At 36.9% G+C, this 15,524-nt stretch overlaps 1 protein-coding gene across 1 annotated transcript in view; it reads left to right on the top strand.

Annotated features, from left to right (window-relative positions):
• The first annotated feature begins 8,321 nt into the window (after window positions 1-8,321).
• Window positions 8,322-15,524, top strand: part of LOC115230712 (glycoprotein 3-alpha-L-fucosyltransferase A-like) — an 11,269-nt gene continuing 4,066 nt past the window's right edge. The window contains exon 1 of the mRNA XM_029800846.2: window positions 8,322-9,423. Within this exon, the coding sequence (XP_029656706.1) occupies window positions 8,480-9,423 (944 nt within the window). The 5' untranslated portion in view covers window positions 8,322-8,479. The remainder of the gene's footprint in view (window positions 9,424-15,524) is intronic.

Genomic DNA, 15,524 nt, shown 5'->3' with positions numbered 1-15,524 from the left:
ATTTGTATGTACAATGTATATATATATATATATATTTATAAGGATGAGATTGTTATTTAAAATACTGACCATATCAGGTGGCCAGCATGGGAATAAAAACCTTATAGATATTAATTGTTGTTAAAATTATAATTAAGGGTATCTAAGAGATACCACCATGCTAGAGATAGCAGTCAATACTTGATTTTAAACCAGTGGTTTTAGAGTCAAATTTTGACTGCTATCTCTAGCACAGTGGTATCTCTTAGATATCCCTAATTATAATTTTATATACACACATATATATTTACACACACACACACACGTATGTGTATATAATCAGAGACCTAGAGTAAAGAAGAGACGCATCTAACTCGCCTCTATTCTCCTCTATTACAGGCTAAGAGACAACTCTATGATTCACAGGTTCAACAATCCCACCAGGCTGTGGTAAGATGTTTCACAAAAGCTTCGTTCTTCTTCCTCTCCTTCTTCTCCCTCTGTGAGTAGCCATTGGCACCTCTACAGCGACAAACTTGTCCAGACCCCCTTCTTTCAGATTTTAGCCCCGCATCTAGCATAAAGCCTCTTCTCATGGCTCGCAGTCTTGCAAGTTACATGCCAGCCTCACCAGAGTTGATGCTAAGGCACACAGCACCCTTTGTAAAGCGAGTGGCATTAGGACGGGTATCCAGCAGCAGAAGACATTCTAAAGCAGACCCTGGATTCATCTAACCCATGCCGACAGGAAACACAAGCATTATAATAATAATGATAATAATAATAATAATAATAATAAAATAATAATAATAATAATAATAATAGCAATAAAAACATGGTTTTGATCTCTGAGGACAAACCCAACAGAATTAAATTTATGTCTAATGATTCTAAGATCAAGAATTCTATATACCAGTGTAAAATTTCTTCCGGTACCGATGTCTTCTTCTATATAGGTGCATCAACTTCCCAGTTATCCAAGAGAACTTCAAATCATTATTCATCACTTAGGGATAGCAGAAAACGCCATAGTACAGGGCTAAGTAAATTGGTTTGGCATCTTAAAGACAACAATAATGATTTTAAGTTAGATTGGTTCATCCTGTCCGTATCTTTTCCTTACGATAAGGGCAAGGGATTTTGTAACATTTGCAACTCTGAACTCTTCCATATTCTCTTCTCTAAGAATCACCTTGTTTACACACTCATAAAGCGATCTTACAAATGTAAACACCGGCAGAAACATACCTTTAGCTCATATATGTGATTTTACCAGTCTTTATAGTTTGAACAGTTAGTTTAACTTGCACTTTACTTCAATAGAGAAATCTACTTCTAAGCCTTCGAACATTTTTTCAACCAACGTATCCCCCTTTATTTGTTCTCTACTTATTATTTCTTTAACCCTTCTCTTCCTACTATCTGCCTTTGACGTCGAATCTACCAACGGTTTTTTTAACTACTTAATAACGTTCTGTTTATCATTTAAGCAGTCATCGTAATTGTTATAATGTCTTGTTGTTGAGATAGGCTCCCTTTCTTTCCTGATGAGAAGATTGCATTTTACCCCATTTATTCCTTTGGAATAATACCATGTATATATATACCGGAGTAAACACATAAATGTGAAACAAGGTGGAAAAAAGAGTACTCAAATACCAGTGGTAGAGTAATATGCTTTATTTAAAGCAGCAGAATTTTGTTGAATTTTCTGCTGCTTTAAATAAAGTATATATATATATAATTAATTAATAAGGGTGAGAGAATTAGATACTAATTTAATAGTATATCTATTCAACACCAAGTGGCCCAGTGCTCCGAGAAACCTGGATTATTATAATATTTTGTAATATATTATAATATTTTATACAAAAATAAATATAAGAGAGTGGTCACTATAGGCTCACTGTGAGCCATATAGTGACCACTCTCTTATATTTATTTTTGTATATATATATATATATATATATTATATATATATATATATATTTATCACTGCCGATCACCATTCGACCTGTTTGTACGTTGTCTGACCGCATGAACTTTGTTTTCATGCGGTTCATCTTGAGACCTACAGCAGAACTTTTGATGTCGAGCTCCGTCAGCATGGTCTGAAGCTGATCCATGTTTTCAGCGATGAGTACGATGTCGTCAGCGAAACGGAGGTGAGTGAGGAGCTCGCCATTGATGTTGACACCACCTTGCCATTCGATGCCTCTGATGATCTGTTCGAGACATGCAGAGAAAAGTAGCAACATCATCAGAAAGAAGTCCGGCGTGAGAGATGTCATCGCAAGGTATACTCGCAGCAAGTATAGATGGGCTGGACACGTCACCCGGCTCACCGATAATCGGTGGACGCACGCAGTTGTCGAGTGGTACCCGCGTGAGCGGAAAAGACCACCCGGAAGACTTCCACGACGGTGGAGTGACGATTTCAAGAGGACTATTGGGATCGCGTGGATGAGAAAGGCGCGATCCAGAGAGGAGTGAACAGCGTGCTGTGACCAGCGGTGTCAAATGGACGCCTGACGGACTGGTCGGTCAAAGTCAAAAAAGTCAAAGTCAAGTATATTATGTATGTACATATATATATATATATATATATATATATATATAGATATATATATATATATGTATGTACATATATATATATATATAATATATATATATATATATATATATATATATATTATACATATATATATATATATATATATATATATATATATATATATATATATATATATATATATATATGTTAGGTATGTAGAAAAAAAATACAACATGGACAAGAACGTATAACTCTTAGAAGACGATACAATAAATACGGACAGGACATTCGAAACCCTCAGTCTTCAGTCAAGAACCGGATCATCGTAGTAATTTCGGCTGATTAATCTTGAGATTACTAGATCACGGCCAGCCCTCCAAGAAAAACTAAGCAACGAGCATTAGAAAAACTAAGCTAGGAGCGTAGATTTCCTGGAAGAAGGATCGAATGCATACGGACACCAGGACAGCAAAAGGGACGAATATAAAAAAACAAAAAAATAATGGAATACAGAAACATGAAATACAGAAGCATTAACGGTGAAAACAACAACAAGTGTCTTACGACTGATAACAAGCAAACAAATTTTTTCTCTGGCGCAAGGAAAGGAGCCTTATCGGCGATGCCTATAGCGGCGGACGAAAAACAACGATGTTAACACGACGCTGGTCAGAAGCTGAAAGGCAGATTTCGGCCAGCAGTCACGTGACAGAGAAGAGAGAAAAGAAAAGAAAGAGAAGCAACGGAAGAGAGAGAGAGAGAGGAGAGAGAGAGAGGAGGGACAAACGCGACAAAGAGCGATAAGAGAGAGAAAGAAGGAATCAGAGAGGAGAAGGGATGGGTGTCGAAGAGAGCGACCTGTGAGTGCAGAGCGAGACAAAGAAATAGGAGGGTAGTGGAAGATTAGACCAAAGAATCAGGGAAAGAGAAGAGAAAAAGAGGATGAGTAGAGAGAGAAGGGGACAGATCAAGTAAAAGTGAGAGAGAGAGAGAGACAAACAAAGAGTCGTACCAGTTATTAAGAATATGTGCTCACATTAATGTTAAGAGGGTACGTGGCGCCTGGAATATATGTTAAGGTATGTAGAAAAATACAACATGGACAAGAACGTATAACTCTTAGAAGACGATACAATAAACACGGACAGGACATTCGAAACCCTCAGTCTTCAGTCAAGAACCGGATCATCGTAGTAATTTCGGCTGATTAATCTTGAAATTACTAGATCACGGCCAGCCCTCCAAGAAAAACTAAGCAACGAGCATTAGAAGAACTAAGCTAGGAGCGTAGATTTCCTGGAAGAAGGATCGAATGCATACGGACACCAGGACAGCAAAAGGGACGAATATAAAAAAACAAAAAAATAATGGAATACAGAAACATGAAATACAGAAGCATTAACGGTGAAAACAACAAGTGTCTTACGACTGATAACAAGCAAACAAATTTTTTCTCTGGCGCAAGGAAAGGAGCCTTATCGGCGATGCCTATAGCGGCGGACGAAAAACAACGATGTTAACACGACGCTGGTCAGAAGCTGAAAGGCAGATTTCGGCCAGCAGTCACGTGGATGATACTAAGTTCAATATCCTGATAACGGACTTGATAAGGGTGATGAGAAAGGAGTCCTAAATGTATGACCCAACGGAATTGAAGAGACGCATACAGCACTTCATCTCCTGCTTGCAGTTCTCTAGGAACAGTCAAAGAGAAGGGATCAGGGTGGACAAAGGGGCCATGACAAAACTCAAGACCATCATAGAGAATGATGCAAATGGGATCTGCCTGCTATACAGGAATAAATCATTGAATAGTATAGAAGGGACAAAGAGGAAGATAGGGAAGGCCAGCTCATGGTATGATGGCCAAACATACCAAAGCATCATGTTCATTGATGCTACCCCTAGAGGAGAACTAGCGTATAATTTTAGAAAAACCTTCGGAAATGTCAGAATTCTGCCTGCGGCTGATTGGGTCGGGTCAAAATCAATTTTGACCCTATGGACCCAATCAGCAGAGGATCTGGTTTTGCCAGATTTTTTAACAATGGTCGGTTCCAGGTACCAGGTGATCCTTGAGGGACGCCCCCTTACCTCAAGTGTCACCTGTGCCTGGAATTGGGCCATATAAAAAACTGCCACCGGTTCCTAGCAAAGGTCCTGGAGCAGATAATAGAAGAGCCCCCTGCTCCCCCATTGGAGGGGGAGGAAGAGAGTGAGGAAGTCAAGGGGGAGGCAACCCCATCGAAAAAGAAAGGGAGAAAAAGAAAGAAGGTGGGCAACAATGGTTACCCATCAATGGATCCTGAGGCGGCGGGAGGAATGGAAGGACTTCCAGACAAGACGGAGGAACTCCAACCTCGCGTCGTAAAGGAAAAGCGGAAATGGAAAAAGAAGAAAAATGGGACATTGCTGGCGGTCGATGGTGAACTGCAGGCATGCCCAGAAACTTTGTCGGTGGGATGTGTGCCACCGACAGAGGAAACAGCGGCCCCCTCCAAGAAGGAGGAAAGATGATTTTGTCATCTTCCTCCAGAAGGAAGGGGCGTTACAGAGCTTCGTAAGAAGCTGGATGACCGGAGAGAGGAGCCCATGGCCTGGACAGTGGACGTGGATTGGCCTTCGCAAGTGACTACCAAGGTCGTATCGGATGTTGGTATGTTAAGGGTGATGGGCGCCTTCTCTAAGCATATGTTCAGATTTTCATTCCGGGGCCCCGACCTGGACCTGGAGCAGTGCCTAAGGGTAGCGTAGAACCTGGTCGGGGAGGAAGGAACTTAATTGGCTAAATTATGTGTTTTAAATTGTAAAAACTGTGGTAAGAGGTTTAATACCTCATTTTGTATTTTTCTGAAGAACAATGTTTTAGAGATCCAAAAGTCGGCGGCGCTTTTTGTCTTATCCCATTCTTATCATCTTCGTTTCATTATCATTCACTTCATTAATGTTCTTGTCCAGCCCGCAAAGCTACACACTATGTACAGCCTTTATGGCAAATATAATGAAATAAAGTTATGGCGGTTATGGTGAAGGAGCCAACCCCTCCCGCACCAAAGATAAAAAGCAAAAAGAAAAAAGGAATCGGACAGTGGCGGAGGTGTGCAATGTACTGCCTACAGCATGTCCCGAGACGTCTTCGGTGGGAATCGTGCCAACGACAGAGGAAGATGTGGACCCTCCCTGTGAAAGTATTCTATCTTAAGGGAGGGATTGTTGACAGCTTTATAATGGAATGTCTTGCAGGTCAGGACCTGATGTGTCACCAACGGTAGAATTGACTACTTCGAACCCATTGGAAGATGAACTATTGGTCTTCTTCTACAGAGGTGGTGAGGTAGAAGAGGTGGTGGAAAAGCACTATAAGGGAGTACCTTTAATCTTGACACAGGATCCCGAATGGCCTCTGCAGATAGTTGTGGAGGTCATAACGTTGCCCGTGATGTATAGGCTGCAGGGACTCAATGAGATATGTCGCTTGTGGCCAGGCGACGCCGGCTCGGATCCCGCCTTGGTCTTGAGTGAGATGAGGGTGATGGCAGAGTATACGGACACAAGCGATGTTGGGGAGGAATAGTGACAAGAGGTTGAAAATCCTCAGTGTTATGTTTATTGTATAATGTTTAGTGTTTATTGCCTGTTATTGTGTTTTAGAGGCTTAACGCCCCAATTCTTAAATGGACCATTCGTCCAATAATTGTAAAACTGAAGTAAGAGGTTCATTACCTCGTTTTGTCTTTTTTCTGTGAAGAAAAGAAGAGAATAATGTTTTAGAGAAGCAAAAAATCGGCGGAGGTTTTTTGTCTTCTCCCATTAATATCATCCTTTCCATCATTCATCTCATCAATGTCTTTGTCAAGCCCGCAAGCTACTCTGTGTCATGCCATTATGGCAAAATTTTTGAAATAAAGTAGCTTGCTTACGAACCACATGGTTCCGGGTTCAGTCCCACTGCGTGGCACCTTGGGCATGTGTCTTCTTCTATAGCCTCGGGTCGACCAAAGCCTTGTGAGTGGATTTGGCAGACGGAAACTGAAAGAAGCCTGTCGTATATATGTATATATATGTATGTGTGTGTGTATGTTTGTGTGTCTGTGTTCCCCCAACATCGCTTGACAACCGATGGTGGTATGTTTACGTCCCCATAACTTAGCGGTTCGGCAAAAGAGTAAGATAGAATAAGTTCTACGCTTACAAAGAATAAGTCTTGGGGTCAGTTTGCTCGACTAAAGGCAGTGCTCCAGCATGGCCTCAGTCAAATGACTGAAACAAGTAAAAGAGTATATATAAATTTAAAATCATAAGGGTGAAAAATTGAATATTAATTTGATTAATATCAATTTAAAACCAGTGGTCTAGCATATTAAAATCTGAAGATACAGGAAATTTATATTACATACATATAAGACGGATGACCACTACGTGGACATCCATATGCTCGAAGTAGATCCGCTATGATATTACCACTAAGAAAAGAATGTTCTCAAGAAAATTTAAGCAAACTTGTTTGTGATTAATTTTGATTCTTTTCGTTTGTCTTGGTCGCTTACTTTCTGGAGTTTGCTAAGATTTTCTTGAGAACAATGCTTTCTTAGTGGTAAGACCATAGCGGATCTACTTCTAGCATATCAATGTCCACGTAGAGGTCATCCCTCATATGTATATATATATATATATATATATATATATATATATAATATATATATATACATATATATATAATATATATATATTATATATATATATATATATTATATATATATATATATATATATATAATATACATATATATATACATATATATATAATATATTTTATATTTATATATATAAATATATATACATATATATATATATATATATTATATATTTATATATATAAATATATATATACATATATATATATTATATATATATATATTATATATATAAATATATATATATTAATATATATATATATATATATATATATATATATATATATATATATATATATATATATATATATATATAAATATATATAAATATATGATTTAGCTAGGGTTGATAGTGCTATACAAATATGTGTTGACTTGTTCATAGGTGAGAGTTCCATTGGGAAGGATAACGCATACACCTCCACACATATGCTCGCCATAAGCCTGACAGTAAATATTCAGACATTTTGCAAGTGAATGGATGTTATCAAAAACTGTTACCCTACTTGTTCGCATGTGTCCCTCATATGCATATTTACATATCATATATGTATATATGTAAATACATATGTGTGTGGGGGATACGCGTATGTGTGTGTGTGTATGAGTGTGTATATGCGTGCCTGTGAGGGCGCGTGGCTTAGTGGTTAGGGCATTCGGCTCATGATCGTAAGGTTGTGAGTTCGATTCCCGGCGACGCGTTGTGTCCTTGAGCAAGACACTTTATTTCACGTTGCTCCAGTCCACTCAGCTGGCAAAAATGAGTTGTACTTGTATTTCAAAGGGTCAGCCTTGTCACTCTCTGTGTCACGCTGATTATCCCCGAGAACTACGTTAAGGGTACACGTGTCTGTGGAATGCTCAGCCATTTGCACGTTAATTTCACGAGCAAGCTGTTCCGTTGATCGTATCAGCTGGGACCCTCGTCGTCGTAACCGGCGGAGTCTTTTTAATATGCGTGCCTGCATATGTGTGTGTGTGTGCACGAGGCGTGTATCATTGTGCTACTTAATTAAAATATCGAAGGCATTAAGGTGTGTTTTAGCTGATATTTTTCTCTTGATCTAACAATTTGTCAACTGTCTATTGGCCCGTTTTTCCTGATAAAAAGACAACAATTGTTTGTTTTAGGATTTTATAAATCTTTGTTACTGATCAATCCTTTTATCTAACTAGTTCACTGCCTCATTCAAGAAATACTTACTGCTACATGAATAACTACTTGAAACTGTTCACATCACACAAAATAAGGAATGGACACCTACCGCAAGATATTTTACGCCCTTGTCATATTCATGGTAATATGCATTTGTTTTTATATTTCTCAACTTGAATATAATCTCAAGAACCTACAAAACATTTGGAATTGGACTCCAACAACTAAGCAGTATGTTTCCTACAGAAGGAATACCTCTCGATTGTTTCCAGGTAATCAGCCTGAAAACGATCGTATCGAAGCTCAAATGAAATATGTCCTACCAGGAGAGGAAAGATGGGAAAATTATAAACGGAATACGCACCAAAATCAATCAGATTCTGATCGAAATGTAAAGTTAAAGCCAATTAGACCAAAGTTTAAAACGTTGTTAATATACAGTTTAAGATATCTGCAACCATTGAAGGAAAATCAAACGAGTTTCCTGGAATATAAATGTCCAGTTAATGAATGTTTAGTCACAAACAACAAAGCAATGCAAAATAGTGTAGATGCTATTTTCTTTTATGAGACAGTGGGACTATCACAGAAACCAAACCACACGAACCAAATATGGATTTATATGACACAAGAGTGTCCTTTTTTCAACCCATCAGTGAAACACCTGGGAAATAAAATCAACTGGACGATTAATTATCGGCAGGACAGTACGATTGTATATCCTTACGGAAAATTTCGATATTTTAACAAGTCAGTAAGACAAAAAGTACAAGTTCAAAATTATGCAACGGGAAAAACAAAGAAGGTTGCTTGGTTCGTATCGAACTGTCGTCCAAGCAACAATCGAATGGGTTATGCTAAGGAGCTCGGAAAATATATCCAGGTGGATATTTACGGTAGATGTGGTACAAAAGTTTGCAAAAGAGAGGATAAATATAGTTGCTTTGAGATATTAAAAAAGGAATACAAATTTTATTTGGCATTCGAAAATTCCAATTGTAGAGATTATATTACTGAAAAATTCTTCATTAATGGTTTGATGTAAGTACTTGAATTTTGAATCTATGTGTCTTTGTATTTGAATTAATGAGATTAAGTAGTGCTTTTCGAATGGCTCTCTTTCTTCAGAGTTGGTTAATTCCCTATAGTTAATGTTATTTCAATGAAACTCTAGCAACGATGTGTGTACGCTTTGTGAGTGTGATTTAGCATGTACGTACAACAATGAGGGTAGCCCGTTACTCTGGTATAATTCTCAATTTGTATGTGACTCTCCTTCACAAACTTTACGGAGTGTGTGAGAGAGAAAGAGAAAAGACAGAGAGAGAGAGGGGGAGAGAGAGATGGAGGGAAAGAGAGAAAACTGCATGAACGCTCAAGTATTTCCTCCTTTAATTTATATGATGCCCAAGTCATTATTACGCTTTAGTTTTTTCCGTTTTCTATTTAATTAAAATAATCATTGTGTATAGAAGTTACAGTGAAGATTAGCTGCGGGAATTGTAATCTTGTTAAACATCAAGCATACAACAACTAAAAGACGGCTAAGAAAATTGATATATTGATTTCTACTCTAGGAACAAGGACCGAAATTTTGGGGAATGGGGCCAGTCGATTAGATTGAGCTCAGTACACAACTGGTACTTAATTTATCTACCCCAAAAGGATGAACGGCAATGTCAACCTCAGCGGAATTTGAACTCAGAATGTATACATTTATATCTATATCTATCTATCTATCTATCTATCTATACATATATATAAACATTTTATCATTAATTAATATCTTAGGGTAGCAAGAATATTCATAGAAAAATTCTTAGTTACCAGTGAGGAAGAAAAAATTAGTCAATAGACTATATATTATTCAAAGAAGAATACAGTGTACGTTCAAACACAAAACACTGTATTCTTCTTTGAATAATATATAGTCTATTGACTAACTTTTTCTTTCTTGCTAGACCACAGGTAACTAAAAATTTTTCTATGAATATTCTTGCTACCCTAAGATTTTAATTAATGATAAAATGTTTTTTGGCTAATTCATCATCATCATCATCGTTTAGCGTCCGCTTTCCATGCTGGCATGGGTTGGACGGTTCAACTGGGGTCTGGGAAGCCAGAAGGCTCCACCGGGCCCAGTCTGATCTGGCAATGTTTCTACAGCTCGATGCCCTTCCTAACGCCAACCACTCCGTGAGTGTAGTGCGTGCTTTTTACATGCCTCCGGCACAGGTGCCAGACGTGGCTGGCAATCGGCCACGATTGGATGGTGCTCTTTACGTGCCACCGGCACGGAGGCCAGTCGGGGCGATGCTGGCAACGGCCACGAACGGATGGTGCTTTTTACGTGCCACCGGCATGAGGCCAGTCGGGGCTGTTTTTTGTCCTGCTTACCATTCTTGTTTTTAATTTCTATTTTTTGTTTCTTGTATGTATAGTAGCGTGGCACCCTGTCTTTGTGTCGTGTACATTCGATCCTCTTTCCAAGAAATCTAATGCCTGTGGCTTAGTTTTTCATTGGGGCTGGCCGGTTCGGAGTGATATCGAGATTAAACAGCCGAAATTGCTAAGATGATCCGGTTCCGACTGAAGATTAGAGGCTTCGAGTGACCCGTCTGTTTTTTTTTGCGTCGTCTCTTTCTGTGTTTTTGCGTTCTTGTTCCACTTTGTAATTTATATTTTATATTTAATTTCTATACATATATATATAATATATATGTGTATATATGTATATATATGTATATGTATATCTATATGTATATATTTATATGTATATATATATGTATAGATATTTATACGTGTATATATTATATGTATATATGTATATGTAATGTATATATATATATATATATATGTATAATATATGTATATATATATATATATATATATATATATATATATATAAATATATATTATATATATATATGTATATATAATATGTATATATATATATGTATATATTTATATGTGTATATATATGTATATATATATAATATATATGTATATGTCGGTTTCTATGGTAACGTAATTTTGTTTAAAGTTATAACGGCTAGAGTTTGAATTCACTTCATAAATTAAAACAGATTAGGAGGTATGTATTTTTTTCTCCTTATGTTAATCTTGTTACTTATGATAATCTGGTTATTTATGGAGTATTTTATACATCGTTTTGTGTGTAGATATGTTGTTTTTCTTTTGAGTGTTTATGTATGTGTGAATGTGTGTGTGTGTGTGTGCGTATTTGGTTGTGTAATTTATTTATCTATATGGGTGTGGGTGTGAATATATTGTTGTATATATCGAGTATGTATATGTATATGTGAGGGGGTATATGTATATGTTATGGGTGTGTGTTTTACGTATGTGTATTTTTGTGTGTGAATGTATTATGGGGATTGCTATATAGGTATTATTGTGTATGGTAAAGGGTGTTTTATCATTATATGTATATATGGGTTTCATTATCATGATTGGTTTATTAATGATTTTGGAGTAAATTCTGTATATTTACGTTGATTAAATATTATTCCATTCTTTCCATTCATAATTTTTAAAAAAACGTTCGATCGCCACGCGCAAAGAATTGTTTATTTTTCTTTTGAGTGTTTATGTATGTGTGAATGTGTGTGTGTGTGTGATTGTTTGCGTAATTTATTTATCTGTATGGGTGTGGGTGTGAATATATTGGTGTATATATCGAGTTCTGTATGTATGTATATGTATGTGTGAGCGGGTATATGTATATTGTTTATGACTGTGGGTTGTATGTGTGTGTGAGGGAGTATGAATAAGTAATGTGTTGAAGTATTTGGCTATTTTATTAATTTATTAATTTATCGTTGCCTAGACGTTTTTATGTGTATGTATAGATATATATATATATTGGTGTGTGAGTTAGTGTATGTATTTAGATATGGTTATATATACTTAGTTATATGTGTATGAGCATGGGTGTATATATAGTTTATTTTTATTTTGTTCTTGTTTTTGTTTTTTGTTTTTTGTTTTTGTTTTTTTGTTTCTTGTTTTTTGTTTTTTGTACATCTTTAAATACGAGAACTTTAATAATAGGTTTCTTTATATTCAATTGTTTATAGGGTTTATTTTAGATTATATATTGATTATATATAGATTATATATAGATTATATATATTTATATTTTTCATTGATAATTTTATTATTTTAAACTTATATTTTAATATATTGATATTTTAGATCGAAAATCCACCTGACGAATGTCATTGAAGACACGAAATGATTGTAGTGGCGGTTTAATTCTTTATGTTAAAAATTTTTATGTATTGATTAAGTCTTTCCTTGTTTGTTTTGCAAAATAGTGGTTTTTTCTCGAATTAATATTATATATATATATATATATATATATATATATATATATATATATATATATATATATGAACAGTGAACAAGTCGCGGTCTTAAAGCGAGGAAAATATTTTGACAAATTAAACTTAAATATTGAAGTGAATCGAACGGCTTTTGTGCGTTTCTTAAATGGCTTACAAACACCTTCCACGCTGCAATTCTTTTCGTTTCATCACACAATCTCAGATCAAATCACTTGCTACGCAAGTACATCTCCGTAATATATATATATATATATATAATATATGTGTATATATAATATATATATATATATGTGTATGTATAGATGTATATGTATATAACTATATATGTATGTATATATAAATATACATATATATATGTGACTATATATGACTATATATATATATATATATAACTATATATATTTCGTTTTTCTCGTTTCAGCTCAGAGCTGTGGCCATGCTGATGCACCGCCGTTTTGTGCTCACTGTTATTACTAAGCGCCTCCTCTAATATGTGGTGAAGAATGGAGTTTGATATAGCTACCCTCATTTGCACCTCTTGCCGTGAGGTAGGTTCATCTGGGACTCTTGACAGGAAGATGTTCAGCTTTGATTTAAAAACCGCTACATCTACTTTGTGCAAGTTCCTCAGACTCTTTGGGAGAATATTAAAAAGCTGTGGGCCCTTGAAACCCAGGCGGCTGCAGTAGGTGGTTCTGAAGCGTGATGGCATTGCTGGGATTTTGGCACTATGCAGTGTCGTCCCGTTTTAGCATTGGTGTAGCTTACAATGTCAAAATTTGGCACAATTCCTTCCAGGATCTTCCAGATATATATTACTGCATACCTCTCCCGTCTTCTCTCCAGGGAGTAGAGTCTTAGCTGTTTCAACCTTTCCCAGTAGCTGAGCTGTTGCAAAGAGACGATCTTCTTTGTGAATCTTCTCTGGATTGCTTCAAGGTCCGATGTTAATTTCACACTGGTGGGTGACCATAGCTGTGAGCAGTAATCCAGGAGACTGAGGACGAATGTTCGCCAGAGGACCATCATGGCTTCCTTATCTCTGGTTCTTAATGTTCTTAGGATCCATCAAGCCAGTCGTCTGCACTTTGTCGCCATCCTGGTAATGTGCACTTGGAAAGAGGTATCATCACTCATGTCGATACCCAGGTCCCTCACAGACTTAGGCTCTGGGATTGAAATTCCCTGTGGACCGGTGTACCCTAAAAGTTTAATATTCAGTGTTGGATGCTGGTAGCGCAGGGCCTGGAATTTTTCAGCATTAAACTGCGTATTATTATCCTCAGCCCATCTGTAGATTGAGTCCAACTCCTGCTGCAGGTGTGCAACATCGCTGGGGTTCTGTATTTTCTGCGAGACTTTCGTATTGTCTGCATAGCTTGCCAGAGTGGCTATCCGGGCATTTGAAGGCATATCTGAGAGGGCCACTACAAAAAGCAGTGGTCCCAAGACAGTGCCCTGTGGAACACCGCTCACTATTTGTGTGTTCATAGAGGTGGCTCCATTAACCACTACTGCCTGACTCCTATCTTTCAGGAATTCATGTAACCACACTCCAAGTTTTCCAGCTATGCCAAGGTCACGCAGTTTGTGGCATATCATACCATGATCTCGGTATGTGACACTTTAATTGTATACATAAGACAACATAATATAGTCATATGCAATACATATTGCCCACCGGATGCTCCAAATCACATAAGCAAGTTTGAAGATTGCCTCAGAATAGCCTGGCTTGCTAGCTGAATTCTTTATTGCGATAAAATATATCGAATACAGAAGGGACATTAGCAGGACAATACAAACAAAAAAATGTTACTAGGAGTTCGAATGAACCTTACATTTAAAAATTTAATGGTAAAAAAAAAATATATATATATAGGGTTATATATATATATATATATATATATATATATATATATATATATATATATATATATATATATATATATATATATATATAGCAATTAAGGACAACTTCTTAATAAGGAAAACTTAACAAGAAATTATCAGGTAGATAGCGTGAAAGACCTCATAAGAGAAAAAATTTCGAAAATAATTCTTTCTTATTGAACATATTAATTTATATATAGAGGACATTTATATACAATATATGTTGACCTTTTTTATTTCAAAGAAAGGGTATGCTTGGCAGCCTGAAAGTCTCAGCAGCAATCCTTTCTTTTTCCAATGTTGATTAAGTTGGGTTTCTAGCGCCCACCTTTTTCATCACAGCCTCCCATCATTTCTCGAACACACTTCATGACAGGATTCTTCTTTCCAGCCCTATCTTGCTCTTCAGATGGTATCTGAAGTAAAGTAGCAAACCAGGGCCAGAGATGAAGGATCTCACCACGAATCCTTGCATTCTTGTCCTTCATAAACACTCTTTCAACACTGCAAGTGTACAGAGAAAACATGCCTCACCTTCCTTCGAGAGTCCAGTTGGGGGTGCAATCTTTATTATAGACTCAGCCGATGGCCGTACTCTCCCCAGATGCGACAACACGTGTTGTACGTAAATTATCAATCTTGACAGCTCCCGACATTGTACAAAAGCGTGCTGGACGGTTTCATCGTCCAGCCCTCATCCTGGACATGTCGGTGGCACCGACTGTTGACAACTTCAAAGCGTGACTGCAATGCCACTTGAAGTCATAGCAAGAGAAACATGCTACAGTTGACCAACTTTTTTAAGCAACATTTCCACTAACACTGATCGTTGAGGGCCATTCGGAATATCAATTATGTCGGGCAGCTGGTCGATATGGT

Source organism: Octopus sinensis, unplaced genomic scaffold (assembly GCF_006345805.1).
Source record: "Octopus sinensis unplaced genomic scaffold, ASM634580v1 Contig16169, whole genome shotgun sequence".
Classification (NCBI taxonomy): domain Eukaryota; kingdom Metazoa; phylum Mollusca; class Cephalopoda; order Octopoda; family Octopodidae; genus Octopus; species Octopus sinensis.
The sequence above is the reverse complement of the archived record's forward strand: the minus strand, read 5'-3'. Positions and strand labels throughout refer to the sequence as shown.